General features: G+C 37.7%; 2 protein-coding genes across 2 annotated transcripts; both read left to right on the top strand.

Moving 5' to 3' along the window:
- The first annotated feature begins 9,192 nt into the window (after nt 1–9,192).
- LOC139734420 (uncharacterized) lies at nt 9,193–10,047 on the top strand. The gene has a single exon (XM_071645207.1). The coding sequence runs from the start codon at nt 9,193–9,195 to the stop codon at nt 10,045–10,047; it is 855 nt and encodes a 284-aa protein (XP_071501308.1).
- An 11,824-nt stretch (nt 10,048–21,871) lies between these two features.
- Nucleotides 21,872–22,921, top strand: LOC139734419 (G-protein coupled receptor GRL101-like). The gene has a single exon (XM_071645206.1). The coding sequence runs from the start codon at nt 21,917–21,919 to the stop codon at nt 22,919–22,921; it is 1,005 nt and encodes a 334-aa protein (XP_071501307.1). The 5' UTR covers nt 21,872–21,916.
- The last annotated feature ends 2,444 nt before the right edge of the window (nt 22,922–25,365 follow it).

Genomic DNA, 25,365 nt, shown 5'->3' with positions numbered 1-25,365 from the left:
GTTTGCATTTTATTGTCCTTCTGCACTGATTATGTATCGTTGCTGTAGATACAATACGATGCCCTAATGGCTCCCACTGTGGCTGGGCTAATATGCACTTCTGGCACGAGAGGTTGGTCCCAAAACCCCCGAGGTGCGGAAGTCAAGACTGGCTGCCTTTTTGGATCAACGACACGACAACATGGAACGAAAATTACACCAAGCAAGCGGCCAAGATGACAACCATGCTGTTACGTGAAGTCTATTTATCATTTGCCGTAGAAATCGATTCAAAATTCATCTTTTATCTCGTGACTATCCCTGTATGACAAAGACAGGAAAGAATAACAGTTTTAAGCGCCTACTTATAGCGTTGTACAAATTGCTCGTGTAGTAAATATAATAATAATGGCTATAGAAATTATAATGCACCTGGCTAGCAACGTACGGAAAGACTAAACAACACAGAAATAAATCATGCAAGGAAATAATACACACCACCTGACTAAATACAAGTATTGTTAGTCAATTCTCATATCACTAAATACTAGACATAAATACTAGGACACAAAAATACTAGGAAGCTTTGCATTGATAAACTTGAATAGCTACAACTGCTTTTGCAAGCCAGGGCTGATAATATTCGCAGGCTATTGCAAGTCTGCATGGTGTAATGATGCATTTATTGCACTAATCACTTTTCATATTCTCAAGTTCCATATCATACAATGAGATAGATTTTTATGAATTTTTCTGAACAATGAGACTCGACCTTTTTAAATTGTTTTTAAATCATGGGACGTTTGAAAATGCATGTTGAAGAGTGTTTTACTCTACATGGAAAACGAAGTTCGAATCTCAGTTGATTATATTATTTCGAAAAGATCACGAATCTGAGAAAGTTACAGATGTAAATTGCGACATTAATTGAGACGTTAAAAAATCGGTAAAAACGGATTTGCAACTGTTTTGGGGCGTTCTCATGTTTATACAGAGCCGTTAACTAGAGCTAATGAGAATCAAGTTATCAATATACTTTCATGCCATCTAAATGCATGTTTCTGATCCTTTAATCTATGTTTATCATTTAGGTGGCTTGTTGATGCTTATTTACCTCATTTGGAGCCTGAAGTGTTTCATGATCTCAGTTATCTCGCTGCACTGTAAGATTTAAAGAACGTTGCTGTTCCTTCTTCTTTTCTGTTTTTATATTACATGAACAATTTTCTCGTATACAGGTAGCATAAATCGACCCACCTTCTTTAGTTATTCTATATACTTCTTCAAGTTACAAAGACAATTCCCAGATAAGCATAATTACATACATATCTTATCTGTCGAACGTGAGGTTCTTGCTGGATGCGACTTCTGAAAAATAATGTTTAAAAAATAACGCTAAGTTGAGCATGAATTACCAAATTTCTTTCTTTTGTGAGGGATCGACCTTATAGTAATCCAGGGAGTAATTTGAGCTTCAATTTAAAAAGAAGGAAGTGTCGAAAAACAAGCAAACAGAAAGCAAACAAACCGCAGACAATAATCTAATTCCGAATCAAGTATTATGTAGAATAGAGACTTATTGTGAGTACTGTGATATGTAATAGTAGGGGCTAATGATAATAATGATAACAGATGATGTTAAACTTATCTTCGTGTCTGTCTGTCTGTCTTCTACAGGAACTTGACTTACAGTGGTTTGAATCACATATCAAAAGGATTGTTTGATGGACTGCATCGTCTGACCTTGTTGTACGTTCTGACCTTATTGTATATACCTTCTGATATTGTTGCGTGATTTTCGATTGTTCGAGTGTTGATTTCTGGTGTAACCTGAGGCACATGATCTATAAGCCTGTCAATTCAAAACCCAAAAGAAATGAGAAGGTTACCCTGTCACCGGTGAAATGAATATGAATGGAATAATCCTATACAATAATTTTATTTAGACAATGATCGGGGGAAGAAAGAGGGTTAGCGTATTTGTGACCCTGCATCACAAAACCAACAAAAATTCGCCAGATATGGATTTTAGTTAAAGGTAGATTGTGAAAAAGCAGACTTTCAACTTTAAAATGATGCAAAACCCAATTCAAATGGACTCTCTTAACCTATCTAAATATTTGAAAGAAAGCACACCCACTCTGAAAAAGTGTGAACAGAGAAAAGAGGATCCGACGTATAGCATTGTACAGCATGTCCCAGAAAAAAACGAAACCGGATTTCCATGCAACTTTTTATTATCAAAATCATACATTTTCTTTATGAGATGTACATCAATGAAAAGATAAACTTTTCTTCTTTCATTTGATGTACAACTTAATGTTCATCGTTCATGCATGACTGAGTTAGAACAATGAACAGTGGTGCTACCAAAATTTCATTTTGCACGCGCAAATGGTGACTTTAAGTGAATTTTTAAGACTTTTTACGTTACGTTTTCAAAAAAAAAAACAAAGTTCATAACCGAAATATTAATATTTTCTTCTTTCATATGAGACCTCACGCGGCAAATATGAATAACGCATGCTTGAAAAAAATTTGCATGAAAACATGCTTAACTACCGATTCTACGGATAGTCGAAAAACAAGCATTCAGCTCTCCTGACTTAGCATTAGACAGTGGGTTCATCTGCACCATTGAATTCACACAAAACAACCACAGTGCTACAGTGCATGTTGTTCGAGGGGGGGGGGGGGGTGATGGGGGGAGGAGATATTTACAGAGAATGCAGTATGAGTCGGAAAGCCCTTTGTTGTCATTTATGTAGAATAAGCTATGAGACATAACCAATAATTGAAGACTAATATCGTGAGTATTCTCACTGCACGCAGTCCAATGGCTATGGAAAATCAACATTACAACAATGATACACATTTTGATGATTTTGAACCTCAAACTTATTTCACTGTTTTCATTCCTCTCTACATTTCCCTCACGCGTGGTTAATCCTTCATCACTGACCGGGATTTGAAGTTTTTGAAGGGGGAGGTGAAGCAGAAAGAGAGGATACATAACTTTATTAATCATTGAATTTGCGCTTCTAACATTTCAAAGGTGCAAGTGCAGGGCCGATAGTAGGGTCTTTTTTTTGTGGGGGGGGGGGGGGCTCGGAAGGTATTTTTTCGGTCCGTTACTCCCACCTCACCTTCCCAAACATTCCGCTGATGAACACCCTTTGCTCTGTAGTTAGCTGCATAATGGTCAGGCAAGCTCATGATCATGTGCTAATTTACGACCCTATTCACAACCGAACCGTCTTCACCCCTTCCCTTCATGTTTGTGTAAATTCATTGAAGCATGAAGGCCATTGTTATGCTAGGAGTCCACTGGGCCGGCGCCAGTTGGTGCCAGTTCGCGCCAAAGATTATGTGATTGGCGCGTAGTGGCTCGCTGTGGCGCCGAATTCAAAGTTCAAATTTATTTCCATTCGACATAAAATCATCAAACAATTCATACAAAGAAAACACATAGATACAAATATATGAATATCAAAAGAAATATACACACATACACAAAACAACAACAAGAACAAGAGCCGATGCGTAAATTCATGTGAATGGGGGGTCAACAGAGAAGAGCAATAAGCCTTGTAAATCGCTGACCCCTAGAAAACATAAATAATGTGTAAAATATATCGGGAGTATAGAAACGAAACTAAGGAGGAAAAGAAAAGGACAGGACTGAAGAACAAATCAAAAGACATATATAAGTGCAATAAAAGTAATCATTCTGAATGAGAATAAGAATTCAGGAGTGAAAGTTTATAATTCCTTTTAAAACTATTCAAAGACGGTTTCATTTTCAAATCAAATGGTATTTCGGTCCATATTAATGGACCTTTATAAAAAACTGTATTCTTAGAAATATTTGTTCTCACATGACATAAATGATAATCATTAGCACGACGGGTGTTGTAAGCATAAACATTACTATTCAATAAAAATTTGGAAGAAATATTGGAGGGCAATAAACCTTTTGAACACATATACATAAAAATTGCAAGATTATATCTATTAATATCATATACATTTAAAAGCTTCAAATGAAAAAATAAAGGTGAAGTGTGAGCATTAAAAGATACATTGGAAATTATTCGAATAGCTTTTTTCTGTAATACAAACAATTTTTTCATACAAAAATCATTTCCATTGGACCAGGCCACATTGCAATAATTGATATGGGAAATGAATAAAGTATGGTATAACATAATCAGAATATATCTGGGGAAATGCCTCAGATGATAAAAAATACCAATACCTTTGGCAATACGATTGCACACGACACCAATGTGTTCATGCCATGAGAGCTTGTCATCTATATACACTCCTAAAAACTTTACACAAGACAAACGAGAAATTGTTTGACCATTAAAATACAAAACAGTATTCATATCAAATTTTCTCTTTCCAAATACCATAAACTGAGTTTTACTTACATTTATCACCAATTTATTATTAATCAACCAATTACTCAGACAAATCAATTCATGATTGAATAAATCCACCAAATAACTAAAATTGTTATGTGACATGAACACACTGGTGTCGTCTGCAAATAAGATAAACTGTAAAATTTTACTTGAACAAACAATATCATTAATATAAATCAGAAATAACAATGGCCCGAGAATGGAACCTTGTGGCACTCCACAACGAATGCATTTATACGAAGACTTATAACTGTCAATTGTTACAAACTGAAATCGCTTAGACAAATAATCTTTAAATAATCTTAGCAAAACTCCGCGAATACCATAATTTTCTAATTTATTCAACAAAATTGAATGGTCAAGAGTGTCAAAAGCTTTGCTCAAATCAAGAAACAAACCAATAGTGTACTGTTTCAAATCAATTGCTGTTGTAACTTTATGTATCAAATCAAGAAGAGCTGTAGAAGTGGAGTGTCCCGAACGGAATCCATACTGACTGTTTGATAAGAGATTACATGAAATGAAAAAAGTGTATAGTCGTTTATATAGACACTTTTCAAATACTTTGGAAAATAACGGCAGAACAGATATCGGACGATAATTCACCAAATTAGAAATATCACCACTTTTAAAAACAGGAATTACCTTTGCAATCTTCAGTTGATCCGGAAATACGCCATTGGAAATACACAAATTAAATATATCACATAAAGGAGAACAGATTACATGAATCACTCTTTTCACAACATCAACAGCTATATCATCATAACCTACACTGGTTCCACTCTTTAAATCATTCACAATATCAATAATTTCTTTACATGTTATTGGAGAAAAATATGCCGTTTTATCATTTCTTGTCAATTGTGAACTATAATCATAATTTGAATATTGCACATTGTTTGTAAGATTAAAACCAATATCAACAAAATAATCATTAAATCTTTCAACCATATCATCTTTATTAGTCATTGATGCACCATCAATATCAATTTTGATAATATTTTGTTTTTTAGATTTCACACCTAATGCATCATTGATAACTTTCCATGTTAACTTTATGTCTCCTTTATAACCATCAAATTTCTTTTTATAATATTCACGTTTCACCTTCTTTAATTCATTTGTTACTTTATTTCTAAATTTCTTATAAACTTTTTTCCTATATTCAGTAGGATTATTCATATATTTCTTATATAATCTCCATTTTTTCCTTATCATTTTCATCAAATTCTTATTAATCCATGATTTATTTTTTCTATGTTTTACTTTGATTTCACACAAAGGAAAACATCTGTGATACAAACATCTGAATTTCGTTATAAACTCATCATAACAACGATTAGGATCAAATGACTTAAAGTTCCAATCAATACTTTCCAAATTACGACAAAACTGTACAATATTCATATCATTTATTTGTCTTTTCCAGGAAACACACCTTTTTTCTTTAATTTCATCATAAGAAACACAGAATACAGGAAAATGATCACTGATATCAGCCAAAATCAGTCCACAAAATATATTTCTGATATTGTTTGTAAATATATTATCTAATAAAGTTGCAGATTTTGGAGTCACACGGGTTGGATAATGAATAAGTGGATACAAAGAATATGTTGCACATGCATTCACAAAATCATTAGCATATGAACAAAAAGAAACATTCATTAAATTTATATTAGAATCACCAACCAAATATATTATTTTATTTTCCCTATTTACAATGTTCAAAACAGAAGAAACTTCATCTATAAAAAATTGCACAGATTGATTAGGTGGCCTGTAAAAAACACCCAACACCACGTTCTTATTAACAGTATTTTCTATCTCAATGAATAAACTTTCGCAGTGTTCATTACTCACACTCAAATCTTCTCTATGTTTATATGTTAATCCATCCCGTACAAAAAATCCCACGCCGCCACCTCTTTTACCAACTCTATTATTATACACAAAATCATAACCTTGAATATTACACATATGAGCGTCATTCTTCAACCAAGTTTCAGTGACTCCTAAAATAGAAAAAGAAAGATTCAAACACTGCAATAAAGCACTCAAACCATCAAAGTTTCTAGTTATACTTCGGCAATTAATATGCAAAACAGAAAAATTATTACAACTCAGAGAGTGTTTGGAAACCTTGTCATTGAATTCATCAGGTAAATAAAAAGACTGATCAATCTCCTGAAATTCTTCATTACCATTAATGGGCGACAGAACTTGTGATATTGTACTGAGATTTAACCTATCTATTGCACTTTGATATATATTGCGTAAAGACATGGCAAAGAAAGGAGAGAGAGAGAGAGAGAGAGAGAGATGAAACAGCAAAAAGAAACAAAAAAGTAGATTATATCTGACACATACGCACACAGGTGCGCAACACATAAAATCGCAATTTATACCTTAAGTTAACAAAAGAAACCTTGACAGATTGTATCATCCGGATGCCATCAATTACGAATATAAGCAAAAAAGGTCAGTTTCCATGGGAATTATGTTACGTGTTTAAATCAGACAGAGATGATATGAGCTTCTTTTTTCCTGTGGACTTCAGGAGGGCTATGACACGCCCATCATTCGACCACACTGCACTAACTTTGTCTTTCATTTTGGAGGTTGCCGCCAGAAGTTCAGCGTTCTGCTTGGTGAGGTCCTCAACTATCACCCTCCCAGTGCCCTTCAGCTTGCGCTTGTTTTTCATCATTGCTTGCTTGCATTTATTCGAAGTAAACTTCACGATGATTGCACGGGGGCGGGCGGTAGTTGATCGTGTGGCGTCCGCATACGATTGACCACTATGTGCGTGCGCATCCTGATCACCTTTGCGAGAGACGCGATGAGACCTGTCGATGTCGGCTGGTGTGATATCGATGCCAATGCTTTTCGCGACTTCACAGGCAATGGCATCCGTATTCTCGATCGGAGACTCTTTGATGCCTAGCAAGCGAATGTTATTCCTGCGTGAGTATTGTTCCATATTGTGGACATCGCGGCATACACGCTTGAGATCTTCTCTGGTCCGCTCGACCGAATCGGCTACCATGCGAACCTCGTGAAGCTTGGCGTCCACTGAGACTTCCAAGTCGTGCATGCGAGCTAGCTGCTCTTCGATCATGCTGGATACATGTGAAAGATTGATTTCATGCTTTTTCATGATTTTTTCAATCGCTCTCTCTACAGCACACTCAACGATGCGGTCAATGTGCTTCAGAAGATCGGTATTTTTTAGCAGGTGGTCGATTTGAGCCATTTTAGGAGATTTGGGGTGCACGGGGGTAGGCGCATTGTTTGGTGTCTCCATGGTAACATTGCTGGCAGAATCTGCTGAAAGGGGAATGTCAGATGGTGTTGATGGTGATGGCCTAGATCTAAGGTTGGGCATTCCAGAGACTCCAACTCTCCCGTTTTCGACGGGAGATCTCCCGCCGAAAACCCATTTTTGCAAAATCTCCCGTTCTCCCGCTTGAGATTTAATTTCTCCCGTCCTGGCTCTTTGTCTCCCGTTGGAAAGGATTTCTTACTTATTTCTATCGTATGTTGAAAAAATAAGCCTTAGATAGCACCAGAGAACATCTTGAACCCTAGGAACTTCGTGCTTCGCACACATCAACTTTGAGTCTCCCGTTTGCTAGGGGTTTCAGGCGGGAGAATCTCCAGATCAGATGGTGCTTTGGGTTGGAGTCTCTGGCATTCTGAATAGTTGAAAGCGTTACGTAATAAACAAAGGCTGTACTTGAGCGCTGCAGAGCAGTATATGACGAGGTAAGAAAATGGAGGCCAGTACAGTACACCATATAGACGTAGATGTAGTAGGCATACGGCGAGGATAGATTGATATCAGAACGCTCAGAAAGTTGAAAACTGACGGAAATTCAAAGGTCTATGAGTGTGTCGAAATATATGAAACATATCCCATGGCAAGTGATACAAAGTGGCGTCCAGTGACGATAAGAAGTGAGGGAACAGTTAATTACATGTCGTATATAGGAGGCGTATATGCAAATTCCAACCTCAATTTGTGAGTATAGGACTACACGTACCGGTCAAGTCTTTACCAGAGGACCAACGGACTTGAAGAATTAGCAGCCAAAAATCACATATACATGTCCAAACAGTCCAGAAATGTTTCCAGCTGATGCAGGATATCCTTGCAAAAACATGAATCACCAAAAGCGATTTTCTTCTGCGTAGGAGAAGGGGAGTACTCAACACCTCTCCGCACTTCTCTCTCACACACACTCACGTCGCCGCCACCTTTATCTTTCGCTCGGAATGTATGTCGCCAAGTGGAATAAACTGGGTGTTATGGCGTGCGCCAAATGCCACCTGCCTTGCTTCAAAATGGTGCGTCAGCTCGCGCCATTACACGGCAATTTGATTCCAAATTTCACCATGTTGGCGCCATTTGCGCCGATGGACGGCTACATTGCGCCACTTAGTGATTAGTTTGTGCCAAACGGTCGCAAAATTGGTTTAAACTTGCCACCACTTTGCGCTACTTGCCGCCACTTTGCGCTACTTGCCGACTATATAAATATCGGCCATCGACTAACTGGTTCAGAACCTCCTCAGCTGCTGTATGAACAAATTATCTACTATTATTTACAATTTCGATATGTCCGAGGCTTTTGATAATGTTGGAGTGTTGATACTGCTCCATCAGAAGATCATGAGAGATGTTGAGGTGGCCACTGCCTATCAACTTATGGTGGCCAATCCTGAAAAAGAAGAGCCTCGTTAGAAGAAAAGGAAGCACAAGTGGTGGTTTAGACTCATGCTCCACCCTCAGCTGAGGGCCGAACGTGGACAGTACCATACCCTCATGAATGAGCTGAGGGAGAATGACAAGAGGAAGTTCAAGAACTACACCAGGTTGTCCCCAGAGATGTTTGAAGAGCTGTTGATCAGGCTTACACTCCATCTGCAGAAGAAGGACACCCACTTCGGGAAGGCCACTCCCCCTGGTCTCAAGTTGTGCGTCTTCCTGCGCCATCTCGCCACTGGGGCCACCTATGCCGAGCTGGGTTACAACTTCCGAGTGGGCAAGGAAACCATCCAGAAGTTTGTCCCTGGCGTAGCCAGAGCGATAGCTATGGATGAGTATGCTGCAGAAGTCATCTCCCTCCCCACAACCAGTGAAGGCTGGCTTGAGGTTGCAGGTGACTTTGAAGTCAGATGGAATCTTCCTCGCTGTCTGGGAGCCTTGGATGGAAAGCACATCCGTATTCAGAAGCCCAAGAACTCAGGCAGCCTTTACTTCAACTACAAGCAGTTCTTCTCGGTTGTCCTGATGGCTCTCGTAGATTCAAAGAACCAGTTCGTGTGGATCGATGTGGGTGGGGTTGGCCATCAATCTGATGCCCAGATCTACAACAACAGTGAACTGGGGTGGAAGGTCTGGAGCAACATCTTGGACAGGGGTAGCAGGTCTTGGAGCGGAGCCTCTATCAGCTTGAGCCAGCGCCACCACGCGAAGATCTTCATCCTCTTCGTCATCTTTGCTGCTTGCAGGGGGCCTGGAGCTCAATTTGAGCTTCTTGGGTTGGGGGTCCTTCTTCTTGGACTGCTCAAGTTTGTCATTCTTCCCCTTGCTACTGCCTTTGTTGCCTTTTGGGGGCATCTTCTTTGAAAATTATGTGAAATCTTGTAGAAATTGTGAAGGAAAAACTGCGTCTACAGAGGTGTTGTCGAGTCGAATACTGAAAGTTGTGTGAGAAAGTCCTGCGATGCAGTCATGCTTCCATAGGCGGCAAGTGGCGCCGAATGGCGGAAACCAAGTGGTATTTGGCGCGAAATAGTCACCAATCAGGTGCCGTTTGGCTCGCGCCACTGTTCATTTGGAGCGCTTTGGCGCGGACTATCCGCCTTTGTAGCGCCAAGTGGCGCCACGTGGCGCAAAATCTCATTGGCGCAACGTGGCGCGCGCCATAACATTCCAGTGGATTCCAATAGGCGGATTGTTTGCGACATTTGGTGCCACTTGGTAGACACTTCGCGCTGAAAGTGGCGCGATGAAGATTTCAAACATTTTGAAATTTTCTTGCCGCCTAACTCAATTTTTTGCCGCCGTTACAGGCCACCGCGCGCCAGTTGGGAGGCAGTTTGAGCCACTGCACGCCACTAAGCACCTTATTGGCGACACTAGGCGCCACAGCAAATTGCATTGGCGCGAACTGGCGCGAACTGGCGCCGGCCCAGTGGTTGCCAAGTTGGGCATGTCGGGGAAAGGTAACTGGCTCCATATTTTAATACTATCTATCTATCTGGGTAAAATGGAAGCATATTTTCAAATTAAGTTTTCTCGAGCAGGCGTTGATCATTTTTTACGCATGGGATATCACATGAAAGAAAAAAGAATGGCACAGAGGTAGGCTCCACAATCTTGTCACTTTTCTTTCAAGCCACAACTTGATCTTCCTGCAATAAACATGTAATCCTAGTATATCACTGTTCATCGCACCTCTGGGATACTTTTGTTTTGGATTTGATGACCGCTTGATGGATTTTTAGTGCAGCTATGACTGGAACTTTTTGACTCTCAGCTTCAGCAATGTGGTCTCTGTGGCACTGTGGTCCCACATATTAAACTTCCAGTAAGTAACATGTAGTTCAATTCACGGTAATTACTCTTTGCAGCCATAGACCATCTCCCTTCGTGCTTGATATACAGTATATCCAGGTCTACTTCTCTTATTTCACGGGTTCATCGGGTCATCATGTCAGGTCAAGGCAACACAAAGAAAGCGACGAGTGACGTCAGTAGTCTAAATTCAGACCTGGCTGACACGCTAAAACAACTTCTACATGAGGATGAATTTATTCAGGCACTTGGACGGTGTGTAGAAAAAATTCTCCTAGTGAGGATCGAGAAGAATGAAGAGAAAATTGCTAAGCAGGAGGGTGAGCTTCATGACTTGAGGGTGGCCCTCACAAAGAAGGAGAAAGAGGTAAAATCTCTAGCCTCTTCTGTGGAAAAGCTCGAAGGCGAGATGGCAGCATTTCAGTCCAAAGCAGACGACCTGGAGCAGTACAGCCGACGAAATTCAGTGCGTGTATTTGGTGTCCCCGAAGGTCGTGAAGAAGACACAGATGAGCTAGTTGTTAAAATTGCATCTGAGAAGCTTGGGTACAACATGTCCAGGTCCGAAATCGACAAATCGCACCGATCTGGAAAGCCGCGCTCAGACAACAGGCCCCGCCCAATTTTAGTAAAGTTTTGCTCCTACAAGAGCAAGGCCATCCTGATGAAAAATCGTCGGAAGATGAAGGGGTCTGGTGTCTCAATCCAGGAGGATTTGACGAAGCTGAACCACAGTATCCTGATGAAGTTGGCAAATCACCATAAAGTCCATGCAGCTTGGTCAACCGACGGGAGGGTTATGGCGGCTCTGAAGACCACCCAGGATGGAGTGCACGTCAAGAAGGCCTTCACATCGCTTCAACAAATTGACACCCTGTAATTCAGATGCTTGCTATAATATCCAAAGAGACAAAACATGTTATTTTTACTCTAACTAAAGTCTCCTCTCCCAGGGGTCTATATTTCCTTTCTTTCTTCCCATACCTTTACTCCGTTTTTGTTTTGTTTTTTTCCCATCATGGGTCTTAGCTTAGATCTGCATCTTTTAAATGTTGCCGCTAACCATCGGCATCTCACTTTGTACATATATGGTTATATTACTTATACTCTTTGTGTTTACTTTTTATGTGTGCATGTAATTACGTGTGTTTGTGTTTGTGATTGTGTATTTGTGCACGTGTGCTTGTGCTTGAATGCTCGAAGATACTATCTCAACATTTTGCTTCTTTATCTGGTGATTCAGTTATCTCATAGTCTTGTTTACATAACTGTTGGGTATCTACTGTGTTTTCATATTTTTTTCCCTAATGGATGATAATTTTGATGATGTTTTTGATGTTGTAGGTAATGACTGTAGTTATATCAATTGCCCTGATTTTCGTTACAGTGAAAAAAATAAACTGTCACTTTTGCATGTTAATTCTAGGAGCCTTTATAAAAATTTTGACGATTTTGTTGTGTTTTTATCCAGTATAAATTATGATTTTACTGTGATTGGTATAACCGAAACTTGGTTTAAACCTTCAACAGATGTAGCTATATTTAACATTCCTGGATATTCTTTTATTCAGTCATGTCGGTTGAATAAAAAAGGTGGTGGGGTTGCATATTATATAAAGGAGGGAATTGACTTTCGGCTACGAAGTGACTTATCTGATACAAATTTGTATTATGAATCTTTGTTTATAGAAGCGAATATTACAAACACTAAATATGTTATTGGATGTGTGTACAGAGCGCCTGGTGCTGATATAAGATCGTTTATTGATAGATTTGATGATACAATGGAAATTGTGAGTGCAGAAAATAAGAAAATATATATTATGGGCGACTTTAATGTAAATTTATTAAATATTAATGTAGATAATAAAGTTAAAGATTTTGTTGACTTTGTGACTTCATATGGTCTATTCTCCCTAATTAATAAACCAACTCGTGTTACGTCTTCAACCGCAACCTTAATTGATAATATATTTACAAACTGTGTTAAAGACCATTTTCATTCTGGTATTCTGTGCTCAGATTTTTCTGACCATATGCCCATTTTTAGCATCAATAAAGGTGATGCTGTTACAGCTGTTAACAGCAAAGGTAAAATATTTCGCCGTGTTATTAATGAAGAGAAGATTAATGTTTTTAAGCAAAAGTTATCTGACGTTAATTGGTCTTGTTTGTATGATTTGTATGATGCTAATGACTCTTATGAACAGTTTATTGATACTTTTTTAATATTATATGATTCAGTTTTTCCTTTAGTTGAGAAGAAATCAAAGAAAAAATGTAGAAAACCATGGATTACCCCAGGCCTCCTGAAATCTATTAATCAGAAGCATAAGTTGTACTCTAGGTTTATTAAAGATCGAAGTGATGCAAACTTTAAAAAGTATGTGGTATATAAAAATTTGTTGACTTCTGCTGTCCGACAGAGCAAAAAGAGGTATTATGATAATGTTTTTCGGTCTACTCAATATGATATTAAGAAGACATGGTATCACATAAATGAATTATTAGGGAGAGGGAAGAAACCATTAATTCCGAGTGAAATGTACCATAATGGCATTACACTTCAGTCAGATTTACATAAAGCTGAATATTTTAATAAATATTTTATTGATTTGCCCTCAAAGATAACCAATGATATACCCGCTGCCAAAAGTTCATTTCTAGAATATTTATCTGTGCAAAGTCACTCCTCATCATTGTATTTTACTCCAACATCTGTTCATGAAATTATAAAATTTGCTACTGCCCTAAACCCATCAAAATCATGTGGGTCAGATGATGTATCTCCAATGGTTGTAAAGAGTTGTATACAGTATATTGCTGATCCCTTGTGTGATATTTTCAACAAGTCTCTTTCACAAGGAATTGTTCCACAAAAATTGAAATTAGCAAATGTAATCCCTGTATTTAAAAAGAATGATAGCAAATGTATAGAAAATTATAGACCAATTGCTTTGTTGCCCATTTTCTCAAAGATCCTTGAAAAAATTGTGTATAAAAGATTGGATGATTATCTTCAATCATATAGTGTTTTGATTCCACAGCAATTTGGTTTTCGGAAAAAATGTTCCACGAGCATGGGTGTCTTGAATTTAGTGAATACTGTCGTTAATGCTATTGATAGTGGCAGGTATTGCATTGGTATATTTTTAGATTTGTCGAAGGCTTTTGATACTATTGACCATTCGATACTCCTGTGTAAGCTTGAGCATTATGGTATTCGTGGAGTAGCTCTAGCTTGGTTTAAAGATTACTTGCAAAATAGACAGCAATGTGTAACGGTAAATGGAGTTAAATCACAGTCGAGGCAAGTAACATGTGGTGTTCCACAGGGCTCAGTCCTAGGCCCTTTATTGTTCCTTATTTATATTAATGACATTATCAATTCATCTAGCTTGTTTACTTATTCGCTTTTTGCAGATGACACTTGCTTACTTGCCCACCACAACTATTTGTTACCCTTAATAAACTCTGTAAATGATGAAATTGGTAATATATTTGAATGGTTTTGTTGTAATAAACTATTATTGAATACTAGCAAATCTCAATATGTTGTATTTAGATTAAGAGGGAAAAGAATCCAAAATGACATTGTTCCACTTGTTATAGGCGGTAACCAGATTGATCGAAGCCAAAATGTACGATTCCTAGGCGTTATAGTCGATGAATATTTATCGTGGAAAGACCACGTCAGTTACGTCTGTACTAAAGTTTCTCGTAGTGTTGGTATCATATCCAAGTTACGTCTCTATTTACCAAAAGAAACCTTAATTACTCTGTATAATGCCATAGTTATGCCTCATTTAATGTACTGTAATGTAGCTTGGGGAAATACTTATAAGACTCATATAGATAAGTTGATTGTTCTTCAGAAAAAAGCTGTAAGGTATATTACAAATTCAAACTTTAGAAGTCCAAGTTTGCCATTGTTTATTCAACTTCATATTTTGCCATTTGAAAAATTAGTTATCTTGAGTTGCTTGATTTTTATGTTTAAGACACAAGGTGATCCGAAATCTTTCATGAAGGATGCGTTTGTGTTAAATTCTACCGTTCATGCTTATAATACGCGTAAAAGTAATCTCATTCATCAACCCTTTGCAAGAACTCAAACTGCCCAAAATTCATTTGTATATGTTTGTATTAGAGAATGGAATAATTTGCCATTGAGAATTAGGTCAGCTTCATCACTATCCAACTTTAAACGTACATGTCGCATTTATCTTGAGGGAAATTTGTAAAACAAGAATGATCAGGGAAGCTGAATTTAAAAGTATAGTAAAATAGAAAGTATCTTTCTGCAATTTCATGTAAATTATATGTGTGTGCATGAGAGTTTTTGTGACACGTGTTTGTATGATTGAATGTGTGTGTGTGCGCGTGTGTGTGTGTGTGTGCTTGTGTTGCATCTGTCCTATGTAAATATGTTACTATTATACTTCTTGTTAATATGTTTAAAACTTTAGTATGTTTTGCTTTGTTTTATATGTTTATCCGGGGCCCCTTTTTTACAAGCTCTGCTTCTTTTGGGGTCCCAAACCATTCATTATTCTTAATGCTGTATCCTTTTGTAAAATGTCAAATGTTTAATGAATTGGTTAAATAAACTTGAAACTTGAACTTGATTTTATTTTTTGCAGAAGATTGCTGGAAAAGTCTGAAAAATTCATTCAAAGTCGCCATTTGCTCGTGCAAATGAAATTTAGTAGCACTACTGTCTATTGTTCTAACTCAGTCAGGCACGACTTTTGAACAATGAGTTGTACATCAAATGAAAGAAGTGAAGTGTATCTTTCAATCCATGTATATCTCATAAAGCAAATGTGTGATTATTGCAATGAAACTCAGTTTCGTTTTTTCTGGGACACGCTGTATAGGGTCAATAGCCTTGCTCGCTGGGCAATGAATGGGACAAAAAAACCGGATGTAAAATAGCATACAATTAAGAGATTATCAGATTAAGCTGAAACTAAATACGCCATATTAACACATTCTGACTATGACTGAAACCAACTTTCAAAGCAGCAGCATCACCCTGTCAAAACTTATTAAAGTTGAAAGTGAAGAGTGTGTATTGGATTTTAAGGAATGCGTTGGGGCCTCTAAGACATACCTATAATTACACTATCCCACACAAAAAAAAAAATAGAAAAACTGCTTAAAAACTTTTATGATCCCAAACTTTGTCATAGTATAGAGAAAGAATAGATCTTTCAGAAAACATGAAAATCTCATGATTACTAAGTTGACCAGTTTCACCTATATTCAGTCTTCACGTAAAATCAGAGAGTGCAACTTTTTGTTGGTTTTGCGATATATACGGTCATATTTGATACGGGTGGTGTTTGTAATTCCGAAGATTGTTAACCCAAAACTGAAATAGGGTTCGGAGATCCAAAGGTTCATAATTTTGAAAGATAAAAATTCCGTACATAGAACTTCCTTAATCCGCAAATGAAACAGATTTTGTTATTCGGAAGGTTCATTCAGCCGAATATGGGATAAGGTTTGTTACTCACGATCCCATTGTTCATTAATCCAAAAATGAAAAAAGAAAGTTATATTAATTCTATTTCGCAGGTTCGTTGTTCCGGAGTTTCATTCATCTGAAAAATGAAATAAAATTTGTTATTCGAGATCCGATTGTTCGTCAATCCGAAAATGAAGTGAGGTTTGTCAAAATTACAAACCTTATTTCTTTTCGGATCAACCAGTCTCAATAATATCCTTCCGAAAAATGAGCTTTAGTTCATTTCCGGACAAATGAGCTTGGAGAATAATGAATCTTCCGAATAACGAAGCTTATTTTTATTTTTCGGATGGACTAATTTTCTTGGTAACTAACATATGGAAAAACAGAATGACACCTTTAACACCAAATCATGTTAATCTATGTTGAGTTTATGTTAAATGAAAAGTTATGACTGAGAAAGGACCATGTTATCAAAATTGAATGCAATAATGAGGAAGCAATGGAATTTGATGTTTCACATGTTTTCACTGAAAAACGCTTTGGTCACAACAACGAGCCACCCAGCCAATATAGAAAAAAATGACGTCATGACCCACATCTCTAATATTATACAATCTCATGTTTGTGCACATTTTTATGATATAAATATTGTTTTTTGTGTGTGTGTGTGTTTGTGTGTGTGCTTATCCACGTATGTTATGATAAAGATATACATACTCGATTTGACCATTAGACTATGTCATCCGCTGATAAATCTAGCACTGCCTTCATGAGTCAAGAACTTTAAGAAGTTGTAGCTCTTTGTTATCTAAAAATAATAGTAATAATGATGATAATAATGATAACAATAGTAATGATAATAATAATAATAACAATAATAACAGTAATGATAATAGTAATGATAAAGACTTAATGTCACTGTTTTTCTATCCCCCAGGTACGTTTCGGGTTGCAAATTAAGATACCTCGAGACAGACAGCTTTCGTGGTCTTCGTTATCTCCAAATGTTGTGAGTGCAAGATTGAAATTCATCTTTATTCCCTCTTTAAGACACGTCGCGGCAAATTTCTTGAAATAGATTATATTGCTAATGTTACTCTGTTGGGAACACATAGCATATGTACGATGAACACGTGTTATTGAGATAAACATTTTAATAAAGATGCATCGAGAGGTTAGAAGTTCCGCTGTGTCATGGCAAGGGAAATTCCCCGAAGTGTTTTTCAGAACCTGCATAATGTATCTGCTGCACTAAATCTGTGTAATGTTTTTTTTATGTTGTTATACAGGTCACTGCGTAAACACACTCACACTCACACACACAAGAAAGTTAACATTGTTCAGCGTTGTTTTGTTGTTCATCTTTGTAACATTGTCACAAACTCGTGCAGAATCGATCTCAGTCTAGTGAACTGACGTTCGTATGAAGAATAATCAAAATCTTTCTTCTTCTTCTTCTTCTTCTTCTTCTTCTTGACATTTCCAGACACCTTGAAGGGAACATGATAACGCAGTTGATGCCTGGCTGTTTTCGAGATTTGGGAAATGTTGTCATACTGTAAGTTGGCTTACTTGGGAATAACTCAATGTTACCCATTAATATGATATATCTGTATTAAACATGCATGACTTTTCATGGTCATGAGGATAGAATTAATTCAAATCATTAAGACCAGAAAGAAGAAACGATTAGCACTGGAAATGAATTAGCAATCCATGTAAAAAGGTTGACTAAATGGTGTAATCTACAGCTGGAAAATAACTTTGAGATACAAAGGCAACTTCACTTGCTATCCTGGAAATACTGAAGTTGATATGTAAGAATGTAAGAGCAGCTAAAGTGTGTTACTCATGTCCTTGTACTATTATAAGGTCCTATTCCCGTAATAAGTGTTATCTCACTTGAAACGACTGCCATTACGTAAAACACGAGAGATGAATTCAGTCCTCTTACAGTTTCGTACATGCCCTTCATGCAGTTTCATCGTATTCATGATTGCCCTTCAAACTTCTTCCTTCATTCCTAAAATCAAAATTGATTATAACAGTGACCCGCGGGTCACGTTCAAGGAAACATACTATCATACAGGATCGATTTTTGCTTATATTTCAGTATTCTGGAAAGAAACAATCTCACCGAAATCAGACCTGGCACATTTCAGGATATGATACGATTGGAAGTACTGTAAGATGCCTCTTTCTTATTTTGTGCATATTTTTTACTGTAGGAATATGAAATAAATTGTTTATAAGCATATTCTGCTATTGTATACTGATTAATGAAAGCCCTGATATATCTCTGTCCCTTATTATGTTACCATCACGTGATAATTAGAATAGCCTGTCAAACTTTACAGCATCGAAAAATTCCTCTGACATGTCTGAGAAGTTCAAGAGAAACTCATGGTATTGATTAATGGTTTTTGCAATGCTTTCGTTACCTGAATTGAAATAAAAACGGGACGTGCAAGTTGTAAATGATTTCATTTATACCAAGTTTTAGGATTAAGTTTAACGTTTCACTTTGTCCTAGGTTGTCTTCATATCACTTGACAAGATGTAGGCCCTATCGTGATATCAAAAACAACAATGCTCCATGTTAATACGATGTTGATAAACACATAATTATGAAGTTGTTGAGGACATCTTCTGAAATATAATAAAACAACCACAATAACTAATGAAACTGACATAATATACACGATATATTTATGCATCTGTAGAAATTGTACATAGTTAAAATGACTCAAAATCTTTACTATTGGTTAACTGTGCACAGTGAACTATCGGAAAATCCGTTGACGAAAATCAATTCAACTATTTTCCTCGGGATTGAAAATAGCCTTTTGATTGCGTAAGTATTGTAACAATATTAGCTAACCTGAATATTTTCATTATCTTAGCAAGTACAGAAGTCTATGCAACACTTTGAATATATTATTCATTATAGTTTCACTACAAGAAAAGAACGATAAAAGCAATCCCTCTATCGTATGCAAAGTAGTCTATAAGCAAGCAATGTATTAGTAATATCATGACCCCTGTTTTTAGCTGCTTCGATTTCTTTGCTGGAAAGAAAAAAAAGCAAACACGACAGTTATATCATTGGTATATCTTTTCCCGTGGTAGAAATATTCCCCGTCTTGTTTCTGCAATATCGAGACTACACGATCGGATCAATACATTGTAATGCAATAACTATACTTATATAGCAGACATGCAAGGGCGTTGCGGTGCATATAACGTCATCCTCATCAGATTATTATATCAGGAACCGTAGCTGATCCCGAGTAGATTCTTATCTCTTAGTACCTTGCTGTGTTAGATTGTAGGCAATAAATTTCATGGTTTAGATACTTATGTAATTCGTCAAATCTTACATCTGTGATGTGTTTCTCAGTAGGTCTATTATGTATATTCTGTTCTATAGTTGTGTGTGAAACCGTTTCCACAAATTTTCCAGAAATGTCTTTTGTAATCTATTTGTGTATCTCGCTTTCTGAATCTGTTTTTGTTTTCTTCATGAGGCTTTATTTAACAATGTTCCCTATTAAAAGAAAAATGGAAAGAATCTGAGCAGCTCGGACGGGTGTCTGTGATAAAGCCTTTGATAAAACTATAAATATGCAATAATCATTACAACTATCATGAAATACTAACAAAGGAAGAAATTTGGGAAGGAGCAAGAGTACAACACTCAGTTATTTGCCGTAAATTGTAAGACATTAGGGAGCTTTAGATTTGCGACGAGGACGCTTAGACGACCATTGCGTTGGCCGTTCTCCCCTCCTCCTGCGCCATAATTATGTTGCCTATATATAGCAGCTTTTGATTACGCGAGGACCCAGCCTATACGACGTAAAATGGCGCCTCCTTATGATCATTGCATCAGAAGCTCTCTGCGTCGTGAATTGAGCGGACCCTAAAAAACCCAGAACCAATCGTGACAATTCAGAAGACGAGAGATCGACTTTGGTGAGCAATTTTGCTCATTTTTTTTTCCACCTCTGAACATCCGCGGAGCGAATCTAAAGCTCCCAATTGTGCTGGAAAGAACAGTTTAATGGCCTGCATGGTTTTATTCTTTTATGAATATAGATATCATGCTGGCAACAGAAATCTAAAAACTTTTCTTCGTTCGAGCGTTTGTGCATCTTATAATGTGGACATTGTTACATATTGCAGTTAGCTAGGATTTCTAACATTGAGGCATAACGTGTTAGGCAGTGTTTTGTACACAATCTGATTTACCAAAAAAAAAAAAAACAACAACAACAACAGCATAATCTACCGGCTAATCAATCACTCATATACAGGGCTCTAGATGACACCCCAATAACATCTGTAGCACCTGGAACATTTGCAAAGTTGTGGAAGGTTCGGGACATGTGAGTATTCAACCTTTATCATTTGTTACAATTGCATCATCAAAGAAATTCGGGCAAGCTACATACAATTATCGACATCTGGTCTGTTACATCTTATCACTTATGGTTTGTTCGGGATTGCACTGACTTGACATCTTTACGGCTTGTGTCATTAAGCTAACACAACACTCACATATTGTATGATCTGTGTTATTCTAAACTTTAAAGACGCTACAGGATTTTTTTTTTTCAAGGAGAATACAAATATACATCAATAAATATCCTGATTGAATTTCACACAATACTGCTACATTTCGTCTGGACTAACTAACTTTTAGGAAAACAAAAAGCACGATTTTATGAAAACACATGTACATGGCCAAAGCACCCTCTTCATGCCAAGCGTTTGAATTCACAAACTCTGTTGAACTACGAAAAAGACAAACAGAAAATTAAACTGCAGAATCTTTGAGAGAGTATTAAATAATTATCTGGGAGGAAGATCGCCTATGTCAAATTTCACTAAACCTAAGAAAGAACGTATTTGTTCAGATATTGTCAGCTAAATAAAGAATAGTATTTCTTTCCATAACGAATAAACGTTCAGTCGTTTGAGGACCTCTGCGCCACAGCCTTTGCCCCTCTACCCAGGATTCTTCGATGGACCCCAAAAGCTGAATCTGTAAGTAAGGAAATATCTACAACTCGCATGAAATATCTGAGTAAACCATTTTATGTTGTTATGCACGTCTTTTTCTTTTTTCTCTGAACTGATCGTGTGGTAGTAGGCCCTACCACAAATATAAGTATCAAGCGGAAACTATCGCCAGGACCTAAAAATCTATATGACTAATTAATTATGTCGATCTGAGCACTTTATACTAGTTTTCAGCAGATAATGAGCTATATAAAGCATAAATAATTCTTATAAAAAGTGAAAACTTTCTAATATCTGTGAAGATTTAGAAAATGACTATGGAATATAAATTTCTTGTATTGATTATTTTTTCTCTATGCTTATAGTCATGTTGCAGACCCAAGACTCTGCTGCGTGGCTCCAGACACGACTACGTGCATGAACAGTGAACCACCTCATCCTCTCTTCACCTGTCGGAAAACCTTCCTTCAAAATACCACCATCACTCTATTCATGTGGATTCTTGGGGTCAGTGCATTGCTCGGTAATCTTGCAGTGGTTATTTTGAGGGTGATTAGCAAGCCCGCAACCAGAACAGCAAGTGTCCAGTGCACCTTGATTTCAAACCTAGCTTTTTCTGACTTCCTCATGGGCGTCTACATGGTTCTGCTGGCGTTTATGGATCTGTATGTAGGTAAATCTTACTTCTGGGCCGGAAAAGCCGATGACTGGCGATCTAGTATTCCGTGTCAAGTTGCTGGTTTCATTTCGGTGTTGAGTAGTGAGGCTTCTGTGTTTCTCATCACCCTTATATCTGTTGATCGCTTCATCGGCGTTATGTTTCCATTCACTCAGCGGCGTCTGAGCAATGTCGGATCGCGAGTTGCAGTCTGTGTCATATGGTCAGTGGCCTTTCTGCTTGCCCTGACGGGGACCGTACTGAACTATATCAATCCAGATGCCTACTTACTAAGTGATGTGTGTGTAGGATTGCCCTTGATCCGTAATCCTGCAGGCCTCCTTGTTGAATCAAATCCCAGCATAATGAATCGTTACAGCGTATCCCTCATCAACACCAGGGCTACCTACTACGTCTCCACAGGTCTTTTCGCCATTGTTTTGTTTCTCGGCATCAATCTTGCGAGTTTTATTATTATCTTTGTTTGCTATGCTGCAATCTTTATCAAGGTTCGTCTTGTTCGTGCCCAGGCTGGGCGTACAGACAAAGCCAACCAAGAAATCAAACTGGCCTTGAAGATGTCCCTCATTGTGGCGACCGATTTTTTCTGTTGGGTTCCTATTATAACCATAGGCATTCTTGTCCAGGCAGCAGGAGTCCGGGTGTCTCCGGACGTGTACGCCTGGCTAGTTGTCTTTGTCCTGCCAGTCAATTCATCAATTAATCCTTTCCTGTATACCATTCTTGAAATGTTGAGAAAGTAAGTCTCCTTCATTTACGATGTCACCAATAGAATCGTGCCGTTCACATTGATAAGGTAAAGAACAAGTATATTACTAACCTGTGATTGTGACTTTGGTGATTTGACAAAAATTTTACAATGCAAACTCTGTTTAGAGAGAGGTTAAGGTCAATACATGCTTTGACGTATTCACTGGTGGTGGTATAGTATTCACACCTTTTTCGCATTTCTGTATTTAGTCCATGGGCCAGGCCAGATATTGGTACCACCTGAGGTGGCAAAACCTTTTTGGTGTCATTTTGTTTGTCGGGCATAGATATGCTTATCAAGCTATGATAGCATTTCCAAATGAGTAGCTTAGTCATAATAAATGAATTTTTAACCAATTTGGTCTCGTTGTTATATCCCTATACTTCTGAATCGAGACTAACCGCTGTACAAAGAAGAGCACTGTCTTCTGTAGATATGTTCACAGGTGTTCTGTTGTAAACGCGGTGCGCTTAGTCTTTATTCAAGGCAGCGAAGGGAATATCCAAAGGTTATGATGTCCACAGCGCTTAGTCTTTATTCAAGACGGCGAAGGGAATATCAAAAGCTTATAATACAATGTGTATCCCTTTATCTAAAAACAACAACCAAAAAAAAAAGCAATTCCTTGTAAATTTTACCGTATTTTTCCATTATTTATCATTTTCCGGTGAAAACGCTACGGTGAAAACGCTAATACCACGCCAATGTCGCTTTATTTCCATCCAGCAATGAAAGATAATGCAAAAACAATGTACCGGTACACTACAATACATTATGATAAATAATATTGTAAATGAACAGAGTGATTTTTGTTAAAACTGATGTATTTGTTGAGAGGGTAGTATAAAAACAGTATAGATAATCCCTTTTAATAGCAACTTTAGATATGATAACGAGTACATTGTTCTAGATAAAAACTAAGCGCATCACGTGACAGCTGTGGACATCATAACCCTTTGGATATTCCCCTCGCTGCCTTGAATAAAGACTAAGCGCACCGCGTTTACAACAGAGCACCTGTGAACATACAGAAGACAGCGCTCTTCTTTGTATAGCGGTTAGTTTTGAGAATTGATACAGCCTATCATTAAAAAGTTGGTTCTTGTAAGCGACGCCATAATGACATAAAACATTTGAATAAATATGGACAGAAAGAGTCTAATCATTTCATAAATAAATACAGTCTCAATAATACAGCTCATGATATTGCAATGTCATACGGAGGTAAATAATGACGGCACGATCTTTTACACATATGCCAATTTTTTTGTCTTATCTGTTTTTCTGTAGTTTTTAAAGGAGTAGATTTTACTTCAACTTTACGTCTATAGTAACAGCATGAATCAATGACATAAAGGTATCCTGAAATGACTTCTTACCGCATGTGTTGGTTGACAGTGGTGTCAGAAAGGGGGAAAAAGTATAGCCTACACAGATCTAACGATAGAAATCACTCGATATTCTCGCGTAAATGACTGCGTCGTCGGTTAGCATAAAACAGTGGCATATGATACTCTGTAATCACATATAAAGTGGTGTAAAAAAAAAGGTTCCGAAGTTTTAAGGTCAGCTATGTCAAGAATACATATTTATTCTTGTTATTCCTCACTTGCGTCACCATTGTCACGGATCACAGCTTTATGGTACTTCAAAGGTTAAGGGTACAAAACCCACTTTTCCCATTTTTTGGTTTGTAAGATACGAAACCAACTTTTCTGGAAGTTTTTGGTTTCATCGTTTGTTTATTTTTCGCACCAAGTTTCACTGGAATGCTATCCCATCTGTTAACATTTTGCGAGTGACTGTACTTGACAATCTCTGGTGAGCACATCATTCAGCCCTTACCTTTTATGCACCAACACCTTCGACGTGTCCACCTTTCCTGTCGACACAAAACTGTGAACGACGCTATGTATGTCTCGCACTGCTCTTATAACCATGGCGAGATCATGACTAAGAACATCGATCTCATGCCAAATACGCGCCTGCAAGTCATCCAGCCAAGTGGTGGGGATGTGTATACCCCGCTCTTTAGGTATCCCCGAGGAAACAGTCACAGGGTGTCAAGTCAGGAGATCGTGGAGGCCATTCCACCTCATGATAGGGGGCTGGATGCGTTGGCCAAATAGCTCTACCAGCCTCTCACGGACAGCTCGAAGACGGCGAGCTGGAGCACCACCCTGTACCCACCAAAAGTGCGGAACACTCCTCGATCCTGTCATTCAGAGTTTTCTTCCAGCTGGGACACAATGTCTTCATTGATCAAGTCTAAGTATACGCCACCATTCATGTTTGTGTTGAAGAAGAATTGCCCATTTATTTGGACACTTCCACAAAGTTCAGCCCACACACTCCAGTATGTCTGCTCATGTTAACGTCATAATTTGACTCTTGTGGATGTCCTGCAGCCGCATACTCCACAACATTGTGGGTGTT

This window comes from Diadema antillarum, unplaced genomic scaffold (assembly GCF_040938485.1).
Source record: "Diadema antillarum isolate AM-2024a unplaced genomic scaffold, OU_Dant_1.0 seq00000525_RagTag, whole genome shotgun sequence".
NCBI lineage: Eukaryota > Metazoa > Echinodermata > Echinoidea > Diadematoida > Diadematidae > Diadema > Diadema antillarum.
Note: the sequence above shows the minus strand (reverse complement) of the source record. Positions and strands in the feature narration are given on the sequence as shown.

What these genes read in the sequence shown, in the direction of transcription:
- LOC139734420 (XM_071645207.1), top strand. Translation starts at nt 9,193, where the DNA reads ATGCTCCACCCTCAGCTGAGGGCCGAACGTGGACAGTACCATACCCTC.
- LOC139734419 (XM_071645206.1), top strand. Translation starts at nt 21,917, where the DNA reads ATGAACAGTGAACCACCTCATCCTCTCTTCACCTGTCGGAAAACCTTC.